At 40.5% G+C, this 22,404-nt stretch overlaps 1 protein-coding gene across 3 annotated transcripts in view; it reads left to right on the top strand.

Annotated features, from left to right (window-relative positions):
• LOC126356325 (calmodulin-binding transcription activator 1) overlaps positions 1-22,404 on the top strand; it is a 1,852,577-nt gene that overhangs the window by 895,880 nt on the left and 934,293 nt on the right. For all 3 annotated transcript variants that reach the window (XM_050007298.1, XM_050007299.1, XM_050007300.1), the window contains exon 4: positions 3,743-3,988. In XM_050007298.1, coding sequence (XP_049863255.1) covers positions 3,743-3,988 — 246 coding nt within the window. The remainder of the gene's footprint in view (positions 1-3,742; positions 3,989-22,404) is intronic.

Below are 22,404 nucleotides of genomic sequence, written 5' to 3'. Positions count from 1 at the left end.
GAGGTACACAGTGCAATAGTGTGCCGAGACTATCAAGTTTCAGGCGTTACCTCTCACCACGGACGTCGCAGTGGCCGACGGCGTACAATTACCGACAGAGAGCAGCGGCGTTTGCTTAGAGTTGTCTGTGGTAACAGACAAGCAGCACTGCGTGAAATAACCGCAGAAATCAATGTGGGACGTACGACGAACGACTGCGTTAGGGCAGTGCGGCGATATTTGGCGTTAATGGGTTATGACAGGAGACCACCGACGAGAGAGCCTCTGCTGACGGCGTGACGTCGACTGCGGCGCCACTCCTGGTCTCTGAACCATATCGGCTGTTTTATCGGTTGGACGTTTGGCCTGCTCAGATGAGTCCTGATTTCATGTGGTAAGAGCTGATTGTAGGGTTCGAGTGTGGCGCGGACTCCACGAAACCATGGACCTAAGTTGTCAACAAGGCACTGTGCAAGCTGGTGGTGGCTCTATAATGGTGTGGGTTGTGTTTACACGGAATAGCCTTGGTGTCTGACTGCGGATGGTTATGTTCGGCTACGTGGAGACCATCTGCAGCCATTCATGGACTTCATGTTCCCAAACATCATCATCACCAGTGTTCTGCCTAAAGGCAGGCTTTCACATGGTAGTTCTCCAGGCTGTCCGGTCTTCTGCCATCCTCTTCAGGTCTGCATAGTTTCCTCTTCCCTTTATGTCGTCCATCATCTTGCATCTCCTTCTTCCTCTCAGTCTTCTCCCACAAACCAATCCTTCCAAAGCATCTACTAGCAAGCACTCCCTTCTCAATGAATGTCCCAACCAGTTCTTTTTCCTTTCTATTACAACCTTCAGCAGACATTTTCTCTCACCAACTGTTTCCAATACTCTTTCATTACTCAATCTTTCCATCCAGCTTATTCTCTCCATTCTCCTCCACATCCACTTCTCAAATGCTTCTAACCTTTTTTCATCCTCTCGTCTCAGTGTCCATGTTTCTGCCCCATATAGTGCCACACTCCAGACAAAACATTTGCCAAGCCTTTTCCTTAGTCCTTTATCTAATTTGCCACATAAGAGTCTCTTCTTTCTGTTGAATGCCTCCTTCGCTATGGCAATTGTAGTTTTCACCTCCTGGTGACAACTCAAGTCTTCAGTTATTGTGCTTCCCAGATATTTAAATTCACTTACTTGCCTAATGGTAGATTGTCCTATTTTAATATTGGACAGTTTGCGTCTTGTACTGATCACCATACTCTTTGTTTTTGCTGTGTTTATTTGCATCCCATATTCCACACAAGCTTCATTCAGATCTTTGAGCATGTTATTCACTGTCCGCTCACTTTCTGCCACTAATATCATGTCATCAGCAAATCTTATACATTCTGTTCTCTTTCCACCAATACATATTCCTCTTTTCCCATCTGAGCTTTTCGCAATAATCTCTTCAAGGTATACGTTAAACAACAGTGGGGAAAGGCAACACCCTTGTCTAAAACCTCGTCCAATGCTGCTTCCTTCTGACATTTCATTACCACTCCTTATCCTTACTTTCTGGTGTAAATATAGATTCTGTATCAGTCGTCACTCTTTCCAATCTACTCCTTTCCTCTTCAAGATATCCATCAGCTTGTTCCACTGAACTCTGTCAAAAGCCTTTTGTAAATCTATAAAAACATCAAAGTTTTCTCTACCCTTTTCCATATATCTTTCCCCTATAGTTCCTAGCAGCCCAATAGCATCTCTTGTTCCTTTTCCTCTTCTAAATCCGAACTGCTCCTCTGCAATCCCTCTATCCAGCTCACCATATAACCTTCTATTCAACACTCTCAGCAAGACTTCAGCTGCATGAGAAATTATACTATACGTTTCATGGGATTTATATCAGGCAGTCTGGGTGGCCAAATCATTCGGTCGAATTATCCAGAATGTTCTTCAAAACAACCGCAAACGACTGTGGGCCAATGACATGGAGCATTCTCATCCATAATAATTCCATTGATGTTTGCGAACATTCTCTATTGGTATCATAACTGTTGAGAATGTTCCCAAACAACAATGGAATTTTTATGGATGAGAATGCTCCGTGTCATTGGCCCACAGTCGTTTGCGGTTGTTTTGAAGAACATTCTGGATAGTTCGAGCGAATGATTTGGCCACCCAGACTGCCTGATATAAATCCCATGGAACGTATTGTGAAATAATCGAGAGACCAGTTCGTGCACAAAATCCTACACCGGCAAGACTTTCGCAGTTACGGACTACTGTAGAGGCTGAATGGATTATTATTTCTGCAGGGAATTTCCAACGACTTGTTTCGTCTATGCCACGTCGCGTTGCTGCACTACGCCGGGCAAGAGAAGGTCCGACGCTGTATTAGGATGTATTCCATGACTTTTGTCACCTCAGTGTATGGGTAGTGTTGCTGTACCAGTAATTGTCTGTTCAAGCTATCGACGAGTCCGGAATGTTCTTCTCGATTTGCTCCGCTCTTCCTCGACAATCGCTGACAGAGTTAACGATATTACTTTACTCTCGTCTACTTTTTGTAAACATACTGTGTGACGTAAGAGTGATTTCAGGTGTGCCGCAGGGGAGTGTCGTAGGACCGTTGCTGTTCACAATACACATAAATGACCTTGTGGATAACATCGGAAGTTCACTGAGGCTTTTGCGGATGATGCTGCAGTATATCGAGAGGTTGTAACAATGGAAAATTGTACTGAAATGCAGGAGGATCTGCAGCGCATTGACGCATGGTGCAGGGAATGGCAATTGAATCTCAATGTAGACAAGTGTAATGTGCTGCGAATACATAGAAAGATAGATCCCTTATCATTTAGCTACAATGTAGCAGGTCAGCAACTGGAAGCAGTTAATTCCATAAATTATCTGGGAGTAGGCATTAGGAGTGATTTAAAATGGAATGACCATATAAAATTAATCGTCGGTAAAGCAGATGCCAGACTGAGATTCAATGGAAGAATCCTAAGGAAATGCAACCCGAAAACAAAGGAAGTAGGTTACAGAACACTTGTTCACCCGCTGCTTGTATACTGCTCACCGGTGTGGGATCCGTACCAGATAGGGTTGGTAGAGGAGATAGAGAAGATCCAACAGAGAGCATCGCGCTTCGTTACGGGATCATTTAGTAATCGCGAAAGCGTTCGGAGATGATAGATAAACTCCAGTGGAAGACTCTGCAAGAGAGACGCTCAGTAGCTCGGTACGTGCTTTTGTTAAAGTTTCTTGAACATACCTTCACCGAAGAGTCAAGCAGTATATTGCTCCCTCCTACGTATATCTCGCGAAGAGACTATGAGAAAAAAGTCCTGGAGATTAGAGGCATACCGACAATCCTTCTTTCCACGAACAATACGAGGCTGGAAAAGAAGGGAGAACCTATAGAGGTACTCAAGGTACCCTCCGCCACACACCGTCAGATGGCTTGCGGAGTATGGATGTAGATGTAGATGTAGATGTAGATGTAGATAGATGTGGATTTGCGCCCGACAACTGCCGCTGGAGAGCGTAGTTGTTGCATATCATGACGAGTAGCATTTCGTTGTGTGAGATGTAGCAGGTCGTTTCAGAGCGTGCGGCAACGACGGCGGAAACCACGCCCAGCGTTCTTTGCGATTAAAAACACGTCCCGTGTGAGGACGGCTACGTACTTAAGGCTCTTATCTTTTCTTTTATCTCCAGCGCATTTGTCCCTCTGTTTTACGTCGGGATCGCATAGATGACTGGATCGGTGATGTTGCAGGAGTTGGCAGCGACGGTGTGGGCGAGCTGGTGGGGACGGGTGGGACCGAGGCGGGGGCGGCGGGCAGCGTGTTTCTGGTGAGCGCGCGCCGCCCCCAGCCGGTGGCTGCGACCTCTGCCGCCATTGCCGCCGTCACCGCTGTTCAGGCCCCGGGGGCCGTAGCAGCCGCCACCTCTTCAACTCGGGCTATCACGTCCGCCGCTGCCGCCGCCGCCGCCGCCGCCACGCAGGTCGACGCCGTTACAGGTCAGTCTTTCTGCTCTGTATCTCCGTGTCTCTTTGGTTCGCAGCATGTCTCTCGCTACAGACCACAGCTGTCACTAGGAGCCTTCGTGAGGATGATAAGCCTGGACGAAATATCGATAAACTTGAAGTAGTTCCGTGCTAAGTCACAGTTTGGGAAAGCGACATGGTAGATACTAGGAAGACACTTAGAAAGACATCGAGACCTAGAGTGTAAAACCTGGACATAAAAGTAAATTATTTACGTCGAGAGGAGAACCAATAGAATAAAAGAAACAGCTAAACAACAGAACTCCCCGAAAGGAGTAAGTGCATATCCGATGACGACTGAGGCGAGACAGTGATAAAGAAATACAAAACGACCTGTTATGTCAGTACACAATCGCTGAAATTGATGCAAGATATGTGTAACTCAGTACGAAGTATTAGTTAAAATTGTTGGTAAGTTCATCAACCGACACAATTTTGCTTTTTATTCAGTGTTAATCTGATGTAATTACATTTCCCTGTACACTCAACTTTATCTTTGATAATCAAAGAAGCTGAAGTAATGAATAAAAATTTGTGCCAAGGGTGGGACATGAACCCGGTCTTACCCGGCCCTACTTAATAGCCAGATGTGCTGTCCAGTAAATCACCCTGGCATTGTGGCTAACACAGCTGCACGGAGTACCCTAGCCCAATGCCCTCCCTGACACAGACTTCACTTCACACCTCAGCCCATCTTGATTTTTCCCTTTTTAAATCTTCATTATTGCCAAGGACATCCTTCCAGCTTTGTACATAATGGGGAAATATTGCCTGTACATCAGATACAGGTGAACTGTTGATCTGGTGGAATTAAATTTTACTGTAGGCATGTGTCTCTCGGCCGTGACACAAATTTTAATTCATTGCTTCAGCTTCTATCTTTATCGCAGATATTCATCGTTAACGATAGAAGATTTTCAAGCAAGGAACTCGCCGTATGGTGGCACGTAAGTAATTCCATATCAGTCATCTCTCCCTCCTGTCTAATTATACAACTTTATTACTTTGATAGGGCATTTGTTTCGTTGATGAAAGTTAACTACATTTTAATGTGCAGTTGCAATATAAATGGCTCAGGTGCACTTCTTTATGGAACAGATACACGCAGTATTTAATGAGAGATGTATTGGTCTTCAAAGTACTGTGTCAATTCTGAACCGGTAACCACATATGGCTCCGACTGAATATTTTAGGTAGTTCCATGTCCTGAGTTTATTTTGAGAGAATAATATTAAATATCAGCTGTCATAAGTCTATTCATATGGAATAATGTGAATTGCATATGCGCCTAATCGCAAAGGAAAGAACTGAAAAAATGAGGACCATTACAACGAAAACGACTGGGCGCTGTGAACTCTGCGTCACTCTGCTAAATGTTCCACTGGAAGGTAAGTCACAGAACTACTCTTGCTTTTTAAAAAGTACGTATGTACGGACCGAAGCGCATTCGTCTTTCTACCCTGACTTTGGTTATGATGCCACTTTATATCTGTCTGAACATGTAGTTTTTAATTATGAATAGGTTTATATGGTGCCTTGTATAACACACAAAAAGAATTTCATCATTTTTTTGTCGTAGAACGCAAAAAAGTTTTTTTATCATTTACTGTCGGAGGAATTGTGCCGGTTGTCCATATATATTGTCGCTAAAGAAATAATAAATTTCGCTCAGATTTCCGTGTAGAATGCTGTACATTATTTTCTGTGTCTTCGTCGTGTAACTGAGCAGACGATCAAAAGAGAAACCTATTCTGACGTTTGTGTAATATGTTGTTCTGTTATCTATTCGGTACAGTTTTTTCATTACTTGAATTTATTACAGTTTTTGGTAATTTGTGCATCTATATTCTCTGGTAGCTATGTGGCTAGTTTGATTTCGGTGTAACGTGCAATATGGCTTTATACTCGTATGTCTTGAGATCATATTCAAGACTGAAAGCTTCACGTACTGAAAAATTGTACCATGTTTTACTACGTTCCCTGTTCCCCGTAAAGTACATGAATGCCCTCAGAATGTCACAAGTATGAATGGGTAGCGTCACACGTGATTTGTAAATAGTCATTATGTGAAAAATGTCAACTGATGCATCGATTTGCGTGTATTGTTGATCACCCTACTTTTATGAAAACATGGGCATCTTATGCTTCGTATTGTCACATTTGGACGACTTTCCTTGAGCACGATACTCTCCCGCGCCAAAAACGACGATGTTAGTATCCAGTCAGTGCATTTCGTTTAGAGGTTATATTTAGCTTCTGGAAGGAGCCATAATATGTCACTTGGCTAGCAAGCTATTTCTACAGATCAAGATGTAGAGAGGGGGTAAGAGCAAAAGCAGCTTTGTTGGCAAAAATGAATTTTGCGTAGTTCTTATATTAATATTTTCTTCCAGGAGAACAGACGTTCTGGTAACTCTGGTCGTAGGAAGGAAGAGTATGTGAAGAAATAGTTTGAGGCATTTATTAAATGTCATTGAAATACACATTGATTAAAATGTCCTTGCTTTGCTCAATCCTTCCGGATATTTCTAGAATATGGATTCCCCTCATTTTTACTATTGCGAAGCATGTTTTCAACCGTAATTACATAATCAGAGACAGAAATGACGCACATGTATTTCCTTTCCTCCTGTTTCGCGTCTTCTGCAAGAATGAGCAGCGTATTGCAAACAAAGCTTGAAATCGAAGAAAATCCCTCTTAAAACAGAGTACATTGCCTGTTCTTACTGAGCCTTGCCGATGTAACGTGTCATGGTTTGAAGGAAAGTCAGGTTGACGAGCATTTCGTTCCGATCCACAACCAGCATCTCCGAGTTGCAGTGCGGCTCGCGGACGGCGGCACAGAGGCCAGTAGCGGCAGGGTTTTGCCGTCGCTCGGCCAGTTGATGCCGGCCACCCGGCCAGTTAACCTAATCACTGAGCGGCTGCTTCTGCTGGTACGCCAAACGCGGTTACCGGCCGTTCCATTAGGCGGCAGCTTTCTGCGCCGTGCATATTACAGCACACCGCATTCCCCTTCCCGGGTCAAGTGTGCACGTTGCTGCCGGCTGGAGAATCACGGCTACGTGTTAACTGCCATTACGGAGGTATTTCTGAACTGTCAGCAATCACTTAAAATTTGCTGTGCAGTGGAACACATTATGACCTTAAGTACATTTGTCGTAGTTGTTCGGCTGTAGTTACACTGTGTGACTGCGGCAGCAGATGTACCGCTGATTATTAAAGATTTGTTCGCAGAAGCTGTGAAGCGAGCTAAGAGTCCGTAAGAGCACAGACCACGAAAGGCCACGTCCGGGTTCGAGTCTCGTGCCAGCATTGATGTAACCGTGAAGAGGCTTAATATTTGTTTCTTATGAAAATATGCCACCCTTTTCAGTTCACAAACTGCTAATAACGCGTGACGCAGGCCCATTGCAGGAATTCTATATGTCTCGTGGAAAGTGCTGGTGCTGTCACAGGGTGGTAAGCTCTTTGCTTTTAATATTTAGGGAGGAGATAGTATGTCTAAAGCAAGAAAATGTTGTGTAGTAAACATGGGCTCAAAATTACTTATTGAGAGCTATGAACACACGTTCAGTAGAAGAGATGGGTTGTCCAAGGTGGACAAGTGCTCATAGCTTTTAAGGTATGCACTTCACAATCCATTTCAACTAGACATTTCTTCCTTGTTTTGGTCCATACTGCCACTTCTCAAAATGTGAAAAGCAACAAGCTTGGAGCAGAAGAGATTTGTTCCACAGTATCGGAGATTAGAAGTACTCGTGGCTTTCAAATTATGCGTTTTAGAGCCCATGTTTACTTGACTATTTTGCTTCGAATAATGGTTTCTGTCGTGAACAGATTATCTGTATGCTTGATAAAACTAATTATTACGCAGTTTGAGTGCTAACAAAACGCCAACACTATTTCTGCGGAAATATACAGCCTGGTGATCGTTTTACGTGTGCCCTTCTCTGTATAACAAGATAAAATATATACTCTAATAAAATGCTATCGGAAGTTGACACAAGTGGGCGCATCATACAAGTGACACCTTGAGCTTTTCAGTGTTGACTGTACTTGGTGGGGGAAGCTGCACTGGCTAACCATAGTTTCAGGAGGAACTAATGCAACGAGGGGTTTTTCAGAAAAGAGTGTGATGTTCTGTGCCTCTTGAGCACCATGTAACCACAGTGACAGAAGTTAAATATCAGGTAGCATCATTTTCCATTAATATGGAAAAAGAAGGAGTTGAAGCGATGTATAAAAGTCGGACAGAAAGGCAAAAATATTGAAACAAACTAGAAGCATTTCCTTGCGAGTTGCTACTCCAGAATGCCTCCAGTAACTGTAGCGGTCTGTAGATGTCCATGAGGAACATCCAGCTATTTATGAGCTACATAGAAGTGCCATTGAGCCACCTGTCAGACAAGAAGAAAGGATTAGTAGTTTGTGGAAATGTAAATGTACGAGGGTCACTCGAAAAGAAATACACACTATTTTTTTTAAATCCATCTTTTATTCTACACGTTTGAAAGTTTTACAGTGTGTAGATACATCCTTTAGGAATAATATTTTCATTTCTCCACCTAATTTTCATCCCTCTCAAGTGCTTTACGCCATCTTGTAACTAGCGCCTGTATACTCGCACGGTAAAATTCTGGACCAACATGTTGGAGCCACTGTTTGGCAGCTTGCACAAAGAAGTCATCTTCAAACCTTGTTTCATGAAGAGAGTCTTTCAGTTTCCCAAAGAGATGATAGTCACATGGAGCCAGGTCAGGACTGTAGGGCGGCTGTTTCAGTGTTGTCCATCCGAGTTTTGTGATCGCTTCCATGGTTTTTTGACTGACATGTGGCCATGCATTGCCGTGCAACAGCAAAACATCCTGCTTTTGCCGATGTGGTCGAACACGACTCAGTTGATCCTGAAGTTTCTTCAGTGTCGTCACATATGCATCAGAATTTATGGTGGTTCCACTTGGCATGATGTCCACAAGCAAGAGTCCTTCGGAATCGAAAAACACCGTAGTCATACGTTTTCCAGGCGAAGGTGTGGTTTTGAATTTTGTTTTCTTGGGTGAATTTGCATGATGCCACACCATTGATTACCTCTTCGTCTCTGGTGGAAAATGATGGAGCCATGTTTCATCACCTGTCAGAGTTCTTCCAAGAAACTCATCTCCACCATTCTCGTACTGTTCGAAAAGTTCGCTGCATACCGTTTTTCTTGTTTCTTTGTGAGCCCCTGTCAACATCATGGAACCCACCTGGCACAAACCTTTTTTAACGCCAACACTTTCAGTATTCTGTAAACACTTCCTTCCCCTATCCCAACGTAGCGTGACAATTCGTTCACTGTGATGCGTCTGTCAGCAGTCACCAATTCGGTAACTCTCTGCACATTGTCTGAAGTGTGTGCAGTACGAGGCCTGCCGCTGCGAGGACAACCCTCAAAATTGCCGTGCCCGCTTTCATCACGGAACCTGCTTGCCCACCTAGTATCTGTACTGCTATCGACAGCAGCATCTCCATACACCTTTTTCAACCTCTTGTGGATGTTTCCCACTGTCTCGTTTTAACATCACAGGAATTGTATGATAGCACGTTGCTTCTGACGAACGTCAAGTGTAGCAACCATCTTGGCAACCATCTTGAAGACATCCTGTGACGGCGCCACTCGCGGGAACAGGTTGAACTAAGTTTGAAAACAAGCGGGAAGGATGTATCTACACACTGTAAAACTTTCACACATGCAGAATGAAAACTATTTTACAAAAATAGTGTGCATTTATTTCGGAGTGACCCTCGTATATTTCTTAAAAGATTCTGACAGGAAAAATGAACTCTTATTTATTTGGCTGTTTCAAACTGATTTTTCCATCTCACTTGCAGCAAAATTACAGAATCTTGTTTCATAACATTTTTATGGACAGTGCTCAGGCTAAAGCAGTTAAAACGTAGCATCACTGATAGGATTAGATGGTGTAGTTGAAGAAACAAAAGAATATATTATAAATATCATTCCACAAAACCTTAAATCAACTAGAAATAGTGCCAGCATTATTAATTGAAATTATGAGAATTGTAAAAATGCTAAGAAAGGAAATGTCTTATGATCATGGTGGAATTTCAGACAGAGTCCTGAAGACTTGTTCTAATTTAATAAGAAATGTTCTTAGAGAAAAAGCAATTTGTCACTGGTACAGGGAATGTTTCCATATAAAAAATGTGTCATTTTTAAACCTCTTTGTAAGAAAGGTGATAATCAACAGTTAAATAATTAGCTTACAGTTTCCACTTCTATTCACTGTATATATGCCTTACATTCTACTTCACATTCCTATCTCAGAATTAGAGAGATGATATTAGGGTTATAATAAATCTCATCAGAAGAAAGAAACAAAAAATGTTAATTATATTTTTAAAGACATATTAAGTGATTGTCTGAAAACAGGCTTTAATTCTGAGAAATTACACTATTTGCAGTTCCGTGCCAGAGACAGAATATGCCAACAATTGATGCAACACATGAACATGAGAAATTAATTAAGGTGGAATAGTTCATATTTTATTATTTGCATACTGATGAAAACTTGAAGTAGAAGATACATAATACTGAGCTGTTTGAACAATTATTTCTGTTACATCTGGTCTTCCTATGACTGGTAATCTTGGAAACGAATGTATTAACCTCATGGCATATCTTGTATATTTCCACTCAAAAATGTCTCATGAAGTAATTTTTGGGTTCGCTCATCACTTTGAACAGCACTTTCACAAGAGTGGAGATGCTGAGTTGCAGTTAGGCTAACAAAACGCTGTCAGAAAGTGATCTTTCAGCCAACGAGCCCTTCATCAGAAATAGACAAAACACACACACACACACACACACACACACACACACACACACACAGGCTCATGCACATGCAAATGCAACTCATACATCGGCAGTGTAGCCTTAGCAGCTAGAGACAGCAATCAAGTGTGTGGAAGTTGTGTGTGTGTGTGTTTTGTCTGTTTCTGATGAAGGGCTTGTTGGCCAAAAGCTTAATTTCTGACAGTTTTTTTGTTGTGCCTAACTGTGACTCGGCATCTCCGCTGTGCGGTGAGTAGCAACTATCCTTTTCAATATGTCATCACATTCCATCTTGGATTTTCCATTGTTTGCTTCGCACTTTCACAAAAAATTCATCATAAATAATCCATCACAATTTGAGAAAAATACAACACTAGATGAAAAAATGACCTCTATTGCTCTTTATTACACCTGTATCTCAGAAAGGAACTGAATGTGTATAAACAAACATTTTATCATTTTGCCAATAACAAAGTGTGTCTGAGAAGCTTCAAATCTAAACTGACATCTGTTCTTCTCGTCAATTCCTATTACGTTGACAAATTTTTATTTAAAAACTGGTAGGCTATAAAACCCAATTTTAACTAAAGTTGTATGAGTAGAACTGAGGAATACTTTGTTCATTCATGTTAAATTTAGAGCAGTGTGCCATTGAGCAACTTATAATTGACCAGCACATAGCCATTCACTGAAAGTAATCGTGTGTGCATACCATGTGAACTTACAAGTTCCTTATCATTTCGATAAAAATTGTTTAAATGATATCCACTTATGTAACTAATTAATTATTCAGCAACACAGAACATCTTCATTACATATAACCAATAATATATACTATCATAACTGTGAAGCAATAATCAGTGAAATACAATGCAAAAATGATAATTAGTGTAAGATTTAAATTTCTTATACACAGCTTTTGTATCATATGATCTTTGTATGTATCATAGTTAATTGTTTATTTTTACAAGAATAAGAAAGCGTATTTGTATGTAAAAATTATAATTGTGGAATAAATTTTTGTTGTATATTGTGTATTGTGAACTGTGTAAAAATAAATGACAGCTGTCCGTATGGTATTCTACTGTGTTTTTCTAGCACGCCAGCTGACACTCTTCATTGACATAGTGTGTCAATTATTTTCAATATAGCTGTTAATTTTTACGTTACAGTTGTTATTGTAATAAACTATTGGCTTTATAAAAAACTACTGATTTTTATGCAGTGGTGCAGCAGTGATTATTATTACAAATTTCATGTATTTTGCCACTGTTTGTGGTTGTAAACAATTCAGAATATCAGAAAGCGATCAGACATATTACGATTGATTTTTGTTGTGTTTTAAGTTGAGGTTTGTCAAAAAAATGTAATGTAATGTATTGTGGGTACGTATGTATAATGACAAATATTATAGTTGTAGCTTGTCACAGTTAGTCAGTGGTGCAACAAGTGTACTGATACACTAACTGTCAGTAATTAATAATTTGCTTGTAATCATAGAGGGAACACAATGATGTATGTATAGGAGACTTTGCACATGCCAATAATTTCATCCAATTAATAAGAGTAAAAACCGGTTCGTGAAAGACCTCATATGAAACATGAAATACACGATTTTTAAGAATTATTGTTTAATAATGGGTGTATGTAGTGTGGAAAGAGAATAAGAAGAAAAATTTTTCAAAATCCTCTACGAAGTTGAAATGAAGTTTGAACTGACATTTCCAGAAAAATCCACATCAATAGGAGTATTCAATAATCAAATGGATAACTGTAGGCATTGTTCTTCACGATGTATAAATGTGTTAGTTGTATAGAAAGGCTGTATAAATTAGAATTCCTAAACTTTTAATTCTTCTAAAAAATACAGCGAGAGGGGAAGATACTAATCAGTTGTAAAGTCCGCCTCCGTGGTGTAGCGGTGGCGTTACCGCCTACCACGCAGGGGGCCTGGCAGGGGACTGGGTGTTGTGTGTCTTTCATAATCATTGACTCGCGAGTCGCCGAAGTGGCGTCAACTAAAGAGGACTTGCAGTACGGCGGTCGAACTCCCCCAAATGGGGCCTCCCGGCCAACAGTGCCATAGGATCATTTCATTTTTTTCATTAACATTGGTAAAAATTCATCGAATGACAGTATTAAATGCACCAAATAAACACAAAGTAACCTGGTCATTACATAGAGAAAAGTGAATAGAAATGGAAAGAGTTGCAGCTTAGGAACATAGATAAGCCAAGGAATGATCCAGAGGAACTAACATATTACAGGACTTCCTATTTTTCTACTTCTGCCTGAAAATTCTCACTGTAGCTCCTGTAAAGAACATCATGCAGTAAGTAAAATGCAGATGTTACCCACCACACGGCATGAACTCTGGTAAATAGAATAAAAGAATTATAAAACAGCTGGCATATATCAAGTGCTAGTCTGTACACTGACGAAAGGTATATACAGCACTGTAACTTACTTAACTGAAAGTAAATAAATATTTGAAGTGTGTGAAATTTCAGGCATACTGGAAGCGGAAAAGGGTCCACGAAAAGTGTCCACTATCTGCTAAGGTAAAGTATTGTAGGGAAATTGTAGGACTGGCTCCCTGCTATCATTGGTTAAAAAAATTGAGCAGTTCAGATGAAAGCTTCTTAGACAACTGTTGTTTCTGATGAATATGAGTGACTTTCCAGACATAGGTTAAAATTCTTTGTTGATGGCAGTAACATTGTAATCAAAGATAAAACTCAAGAACTCATGGTAGTTAAAGGTATTGAAACTGTCAGAGATGTTTATAATTTATCAACACGTAACAAACACCATCAGCTTTAGCTTAAAGACAGAAAAATAATGGTGCAAAATTAAATGTAGATGATAATTTCAGACTCTTCTGTAACAAACACAAAACTTCTAAGTATTAAATTGAGTTGAATTTGGTATCTGAGTGTCATCGGCATACTACACCCTTTCGTCAGTGTAAAGCAGCAATCATATTATAACTGTGTGAGATTCGTACTTTCAATTAGTTATTAGCTGTTTAATTTTTTGCGAGCAAATACATAAAATAATGACACATTTTCGACATTGCAAAAAAGTACCATAAGAACAGTCACTTAAAATGGTGTTCAGGATCATTGAAAAAAAACTTTTTTTTGTTCTAACTGCAAAGTTTGAGTATGTCTACAATCATTATACACATTAAAAATATTAGTAAACATTGCACCAACTTTCTTGTCTAAAAATAATAGAACAAGAATCAGACTTAACTTGTTAGGAACAATAGTTAAAAGCTAAAACTACATTTTTTGTTTGTATCAAAGAACAAAACTGTACAAAAGTATTACAGAGGGCTCAAAGAGATAACTAATTCTAACATATTTAGAAAGCCACTTAAAGCAGACGTCTTCAATACTGTAAAAGATTAGTTGGTCAACAGAAAGAATGAGGTTTATAAAAGTAATACAAATTAATAATATTTCTCGCACTCACATTACACTTAACACGTAGAAAATGTTATCACAAGATCTGTGATGCATAATATTTACCTTTTCCCATCTTCCTGAGATCAGAATCTCATTCATTGTGGAGTGATGCTGAGTTACATTTTTTGCAGAGGCAAATGGGAAAATATTTGAATTTAATGTGTAGCAAGGGTTTTATCACAGTTTGCTGTCAGTTTGTGCGTGTCGAGTGCATGCCTGCCTACAATGTGTGCAGTGACTAGCGATTAGGATGAATGGTATCTCCTCAGTTTGGGCATTAACAACTAACTTGTTTGTAAATATTATTTATACTTGGGAAAGCATATAGCTAGTTGTATGACTGTGTGTTCTTAAAATTTTACCAGTCGGTATTCATCATTTTCTCATTGTTTGTTGGGTCTTTAGCTTGAGATGGGTATAATATGTTTAATGTTTTGTCATAGTTGTGGTTATTTCAAAACTGGTACAATTTCAGAGTAATAATTTCTGATCCCTAGCAGTGCAACAGGAGTCATTTAAAGTTGTGGGTGCATTTTTCAGAAATACATTAAGCATGAAGAGCTGATAATATAAAAGGCGTTGCTGAAAGGCACGCAGTCCATCTGTGGTCCAACAGTCTCAATTTGAAAAAAGGATATACATGGGAAAATGAGGATGAACTATAAAGTGCTGCAGCGTCAACACGACGCGACGTCCGAAGGGAATAGAAGTTATAAAGTTCGTACAGTCTGTGAATGTTAAGACTGCCGCTGCTGTTTCCGTTTTGTCTAAAGAACTAAGCGCAACACTCATTTCACTTTAATCTGGTCAGGTACTGATTGACGTCTCCTCATTCATGTGAACATGCCCTGCATCTTCCAAGTTAGGAATGCGTATTGGTGTGTCGTTGTCGTTCGTTTTTTCCGGTACCACTTCTCGTTTCCCTAAATTATTTCAAGAATCTTGCGAACATGTCGTGCTTTGAATGTCTCCTACCTGGGAATTTGACAGGATACATCGTATCTGCTAACTGCGCAAGCGGGTTTACGCCATTATACTAGCGCAGATCGACAGTACACTTCAACTTGCAAACAGTCTTCCAGGCATTTAGATCGGGGCTGAACGTATCAGCGTAGACACCACGGTATGTGCAATGCATTAGTGAACATTAATGTCCCTTATCCATAATGATTACACCCATCTGACAAAATGAATTTTTATCGATGTGAGGGTGAATGGATATCCACTCGGAATACATTTACATATATACTCCGCAAGCCTCATTGCTGTGTGTGCTACCACCGTCATTTACATTTGCGAATGATGCGCGGGAAGAATGACTGTCGGCAAACCACCATACTAGCTCTGATATCTGTGATTTTCCTCTCCTGGTCATTTCGCGAGATATCTGTTGTAGGAAGTAACATTGTGCCGTTGTTTCCTTTGAACTCTCTCGGAATGGTGCCGTAACAATAATATTCTCCGCGACGCACAACTCCTCTACTGTAGCGCCTCCACTGATATTAATTGATGGTCTCCATAACACACTCCCCATCATAAAACGAACCCGTGATGCACGTTTGTATTGTGGTCTTGTATATTCCGCTCTATTGCTATTTATCATGCATGATAAGGGTCCAATGCTGAAGAGCAGAATTCGAGAACTCGTCGAACGAGTAATTCATATTTCACTGTGTGTAAAAGTGGAACCGTTTTCCCAGCTGTGTGGCTTGGAAACAAGCACCTAGTGCCGCACTCACTCACCTGATCTTGCTAAAGCATCCATTTCATCTACTACTACAGGCGAGATTCATCCTTGCCCTCATAGTCACAGTAGAGTGGGTCAGGCGAGACGATAGATTAAGGATGGAATGGGGCAGCACAACTATGCTTAAAGGTCGGCAACAGACTCATTTAAATATGTACATTTTCGTGAATACCCACAAACACATTTACAGTGAAGCTCACTGACTGATGAAGGCAAAAGGCCACTAAAATTAGTGGGAAAAATGCCTGAATACAAAAACGTTGTTACTGGACAAATAGATAACGCTCAGTCGATCAAGAAGTGCCACGCACGTAAGTAATCAGTAACACAAAATGAAAAAAATAAACATGTAATTGAGGGCGAGTGAGAGAGATACTGTGTAATGATTGTGCACGGCCTGAAAACTTGGCAGATTACATAGCAGCTGCATGGAGAGTCGGACTACCGGATGCGATCTCTGTTACAAGTTGATATCGTAATTCGGGATGATCTGATTCTTACAACTAGCTACCAGTTAGATCACGAACTGTTTCTCCGCTTGACGGACTTCTTTATCGACCCTTCAGATGTTTTGTTGCACTCACAATAAAGTGTCTCACCGTGGCGCCTAACGGTAGGTCCATGTGGTTTGGAGCTTACTGTACTAACCACGCTAACACATGTTGACAAGATGGGTCGCAGTGAGGGTTGATAACACCTCGCATTTCGAAAACAAAAAAACGGCTGATTGCGCAGAGGGCAGTACGTTTGATAGCCAACCTAACTTTGCTCATTTTCACAGTTTTGGACAACCTGATTAGATGCGTTAGATAGCCAAACACATGAAAGCTTCTAGCGGCCAGAACTGTTCCTCTCGTACCTCTTTGGTGTATTGATGCTCAAAAGACCGTTCAAACTTGGCTAAGGGTTCGCTTATGACGTAAATGACTGACTTTTGAATTAACTGCAATTGCGAACAGCAAAAATTATGTGCCATATTTCTATACTGTATATCACTCACTTGCTCTCCAAAACAAATTATTCAAAATTCATTAATATCATTGCTAGCCCAAAGGCTTGTTTATCTCTAATTAACCTAATTATTACGAGGCGGTAATTGGTTGCCACTCTCGGAGAGTGCGTCATCAAAACTTCTTCTATATATTCGTTCTAGATATCGTTAACAGTAATGGTTCTTTAACACTCTCTTCGTGTACACCCGTAATTCCTTTTTCATCTGACAGTTTTAACCCTTTGAGGACCACATGTTCAGTTCTGTCTTCCAGGAAGAGCCAGTCACGAAGCTAGTTTGATATGCGGTAAGTTAGTATGCTGTTCTCTAACCGACAGTGTGGAATTGTTTCGAATGGCTTGCAAAAGTCAAAGAAGAAGGTATCAACCTACACACAATTATCTGCGACCCTCCTGTTCTCTCTTACGGGACTCATGCTGCTTTTTGAAGACACGTCATAACGCATGAGCATGTGAAGTGTTTAGTGATTCCGAAACTGATTACATCGATGGATGTCGCTTTCTGAAAGCGTAAATGACTGACGCCTTTTTCTAGTCGCTTGAAAAATTTCATTGTTCCATCCAACTACTATAAACTATCGCTAGAAAGGGAGCAACAACTTTTTCGTATAATATTTATTAAACCGTTAAAGTATCTTTTCGGGTATGGAAGTCTTTGCTCTGCAAAGCGATTTTAGTTGATTTTTTTCATCCAGCCACTTTTATTCCAATATTCCCTGTTTATCCCATATCTGCCATATTGTTGTTCGTGCAGTGTTTCGTAAAAAGGACCAGTATTGCGACCTTTAGCAATGAAACAATTTCAGGAGACCCAATTCAGTATTTTGGCCTTCTGTCTACCGTTCTTTATTTCGCTATCAGTGCTATCACTGAGGAGGGACTGAGTAGATGATTTTGACCCATTTTATAAATTTACGCAAGACTAAACTTCCGTAGTTTCTCGTATGATCTGCTGACACAATTTTATTTTCAAATTCATTGAAAGCTTCGCGCAATGCACTTATTAGTTCATTTCGACTTCGTTCAATTTTAGGTTGTCGATAAGGATATTTCTTCCCTTAATTCTGCGAGGATTCCGTCGTGAATTTCTTACCAATTAATCGCTTTTATATAGAAAAGAAAGAAAGCAAAACTGAAGGCTTGGTGTTTTTATAACAGCTAAGGTTTTCCTAGTTGTCACTATCGCCCTTGCTTGCAATGGCGTGTTTAAAATCTTTCCAGGAGCTTCATGCAATATTTTACCTTAAACCCTGGTGTGGTTATATTTATGCAATTCTTTACTTATTACTTAAGCCTTTCATTACTTTCTGTGGACATTCTATTGCTTAAGAGTACCGCCTGACTGAAGGTCCTCACCTTGTAAAATTGCGCAGCTGCTGTTTTTCACTTATCGAACTTCAGGGGGCGTCGACTGTTACTCTTTATCGAAGAGCTACATCGTTGCCGAGCAGCCGTATCGATATCGGGCGCCGAATTTTAATATCGGCGCACCGTTCCGTGGCGCCTTATGGAAATTCACGGCGCTATCACAGCATGCCGTGTTATTTATGCCCGTAATTACAGAGCCGGATCGCATTTCAAGGCACTGGCTCGGTCACGTGACTATGGCGGGCGGGCGGGCGAGGCTGGTGTGTTAGCGTGATCTGTCGCGGTGTCTTGCGCTCCCGTATTAACTGGATTGAAAGATCGGGCGCCGGGAACTGTACGTGTTCGCTGTCGCCAACACGACTGACTGTTCCTTACAAGGGCCACGGCCGTTAGCTGTAAGACCACGAGCACACGGCACCTGGAAGTTAGGTATACAGCATAGGCGGAGCCGTACGTGCTTGTAAATGATCAGTACCTCCCGTGCGTTTACCAATTGCATTGTGTTACTAAGACAAAAAGAACGCTTTTATTTCACATGTAACTACGAAAAATCTTTGACTCTTTCTTTTTTTCGCTGGTACGTGATTTCTCGTTAACATTTTTCTGCGATGATAGTTGTATTAATGCATCTTTAATGTACATTTAATGACGATAGAGAGCTCTTGATGAACGGGAAACATTTACTTAATGACTTTGCCGTGAAGCGAGCCAGTGTGGTTGAGCGGTTCTAGGCGCTACAGTCTGGAACCTCGCGACCGCTACGGTCGCAGGTTCGAAACCTGCCTCGGCAATGGATGTGTGTGATGTCCTTAGGTTAGTTAGGTTTAAGTAGTTCCAAGTTATAGGGGACTGATGACCTCAGATGTCGAGTCCCATAGTGCTCGGAGCCATTTGAACCATTTGCCATGAAACTTTTCACAAAAATCTGATAAATTAAGTGGATGAACGGGACAGAGTTGTCGGCCCCTTTGATAGAAGTAAGCGAGGCTATATAGGTAAAAACTGCGCTATGTTGGCCTGCTAGTATAAAGGGAGAACAAGAAATTTCTTTTTGAGGGTGTTGCTGCAACATATATGAAACTTAGCTCGACTTCGACGCGGGTATGTAAGCACCAACATGCACGTAATGGACTAATGTGGCATTCTCGTGCTTCCGACGTGCATGCGGTAAATGGGTAACATGAACTCTGGCGACTTTACCAAATGCATCCAAATATGAATTTACTTGTAAAATTAAATGTTATAACTTGCCTTTCGTGATCAAAATTATTGTGCGGTGAAACTATCGATTTTGGGTAGTTTCAGGTATGAACTACGACAAAGTAAATGTATTTGTAGGTTTTAAAAAAATACGCCAATTGTAAAAAGCTAAAGCTGTGTCATTTCTTTGAAAGATATTTCTGTTATGAATTCTAAAAATTGTGCTATATACCGCGTGTAGCGGATGATTTTAACGTACATGGAGATCATCAGACGTGTTAATCATTGTCATGATTCTCAGGCTTTTCATGCGACGGCCCCTCGTTTCCGAGGAAATAGGTGTTGACGTTACATGCTTACATCCGATATCTAACGTTAGTCACATTTCGGCCAGCGAGGTTGGTGTAGCGGCTAAAGTACACGGGTACGAAGCTAGTGCTCGGGATTCAAATACTGCCAGGGTACTTTTTTTCAGTTTCATCACACAGAATATCATTAAAAATTACTTGGAATGCAAAATTATTGAAAAATAGTCGTTAAGAAATCAGTAATTACAGAAAACTTGTGTTTCGTTTGTTACAGGATGTATTACGCCTACTTAGTCATTCACAACGATGATTCGTCTTTCGACCAATAGATCCTCTACTACGCTGGGGATTGCGTCTACAGTTGGAATGGAATTATCGGAAATCATGTTTGATGGTTTAGGGGGGTTGTAAGAAGATTCAAGTCGTGGAGCAATCTTTCGTTGTGTCTGATGGCGTTTGTGAGTTCACCCTTCGATTTCTCACCACACGCTTCTACTGCTGAAGGATTTTTCACTGGCTGTCCTTCTGTAGAAGCGCTTGCTTCTTCGATTTCACTGTATTGTTATGACACACACTGCACTGAGACGACTTGCAAACAACTGATGCTGGCGAGAAATGCCATCTGGCTATCATCAGAACCTGTGAATTCCTTAACGATCCGTGAGAGAGAGGGGACAGGAAGCAAGGTCACGTCTAAGAACCGCAGGAAACGAACCTTGTCCAAATATTTGGAATTTTAACCACGAACCACAAACAGAATACACATATGAAGAAAGTTTGTCGTAATTATTGATTTATTAATGAGTTTCCTGTGGCTAAAATGAATTTCTGAAAAATTTTGCATAACATTTACAATTTAGTGATATTTTGTACGATGAATGTGGAAAAAAATTGACTGCTAGAATTTGAAATCGGACCATCGAGGTGGAAAGGCCGTTAGCCAAGTACTCAGGACGGGCCCCTCTAAAACACACCTGAGACTCATTAAAACCCGCGATTAATGTGTCTGATGATCCACTTGTAAGAGATTTCGTGTCTGTGCAGTAGTGCTGTGAATGTACTCACGTGAAAATAAAGACTTCATTCCTGGAATGTGATTTCTTGCACTACATTGAGACCGCCATCATATCCCAGAAAACTGTAACGTGTACTGTCAAAGCTACTTGTCTGCTCAGTTGTAATATTACTCCTGCCACATACAACCTCTACACAAAAATCTCCTTGATATGAATTCTCGCGTGGCGCCTTGGACCTCGGTGCACAAACGTTATAATAACTGAGAGGTTTTTGACTTCTGGAAACAGTTTTGTACATTAAATTACATTGACATAATATTTTATTATTTTTCTATTTAGTTCGTTTTAGTTTCAAAGTTTCAATGGATAATTTTTTTCATGAATATAATAATGGATGCCTCTGCAAAAGAAAACTGTTATCTTTGCATCTCATTTTCGACAATGGACCTTTCATTACACGACGCATAAACTGTTCAGATACAGAAAAAGAAATACAACTGCCGTTTCACACACGTAATATACAAGAGTACTAAAACTGAAGGTCACGCAAACCGTGGTGTTTGTCCATTTTGGTATTTTCAATTTTCTGATAAGAAATACACATCTTTATCGAAGATGTTTTACGGTTTGGATCATATTATGAGAAAAAACTCAGTAGGTAATTGGAGGTATAGTAATTGTAGAAATATACGATTGATTTTCACTTTTCGCACCCCCCACCCTTCCGATCCCTTCCTTCGTACCTCCTCTAATAACATTTTCTGTTTCTGTGTAGTAATGTGTTTTCATAAAAACAACATTTTGTGCTGACTGAATGTTAAAAATGTGTGAGTTGGACACGTTTGATGTCCTGGTTGGTACGCATTCTAAAACTTACTTTGCGTTCAGTTTCTCACATTCCTAGTTGAAGAAAACTTCGGATGTTGTATCTGGAATGTCAGTGAAATACAAATTACATAAGAAGAAGCTGTATTGCCAGAACGTACCAAAAGTGATCAAATACTAGAAGTTACACAAGCATCAAGTTTCTTTGTGTCTTTAATCATAGTAGTTTTCTTTTCCTGATTTGCCTACATTGTACATACACTTGAGTGCACCGATGGTAGGGAGTTTAATTTTTTTTTTTTTTAACAGAACAGTCTGAATTCACATTTGCGTTTGACAATAAAATGTTGATTCCCTTTCATTTTTGTAAAAGTCCTGGTCGTCGGGAGCGCCATCGAGCATTGTTTTCTGGCCGCTTGTTTGGTTATTTGTCATGCGTTATTGGACGACCCGTTGTTGACCGCTGGTCCGCTCCCGCTGGTATACTGTGCCCCGCGATGTCCAGGCCGCAGCATTGTGAAAAACACGCCGTAACATCCGATCGCTTTCATATTTCATTGCTTTTACATTTCATCGCTTTTACGTTTCATTGCTTATATAAGA

This window comes from Schistocerca gregaria, chromosome 3 (assembly GCF_023897955.1).
Source record: "Schistocerca gregaria isolate iqSchGreg1 chromosome 3, iqSchGreg1.2, whole genome shotgun sequence".
NCBI lineage: Eukaryota > Metazoa > Arthropoda > Insecta > Orthoptera > Acrididae > Schistocerca > Schistocerca gregaria.
The sequence above is the reverse complement of the archived record's forward strand: the minus strand, read 5'-3'. Positions and strand labels throughout refer to the sequence as shown.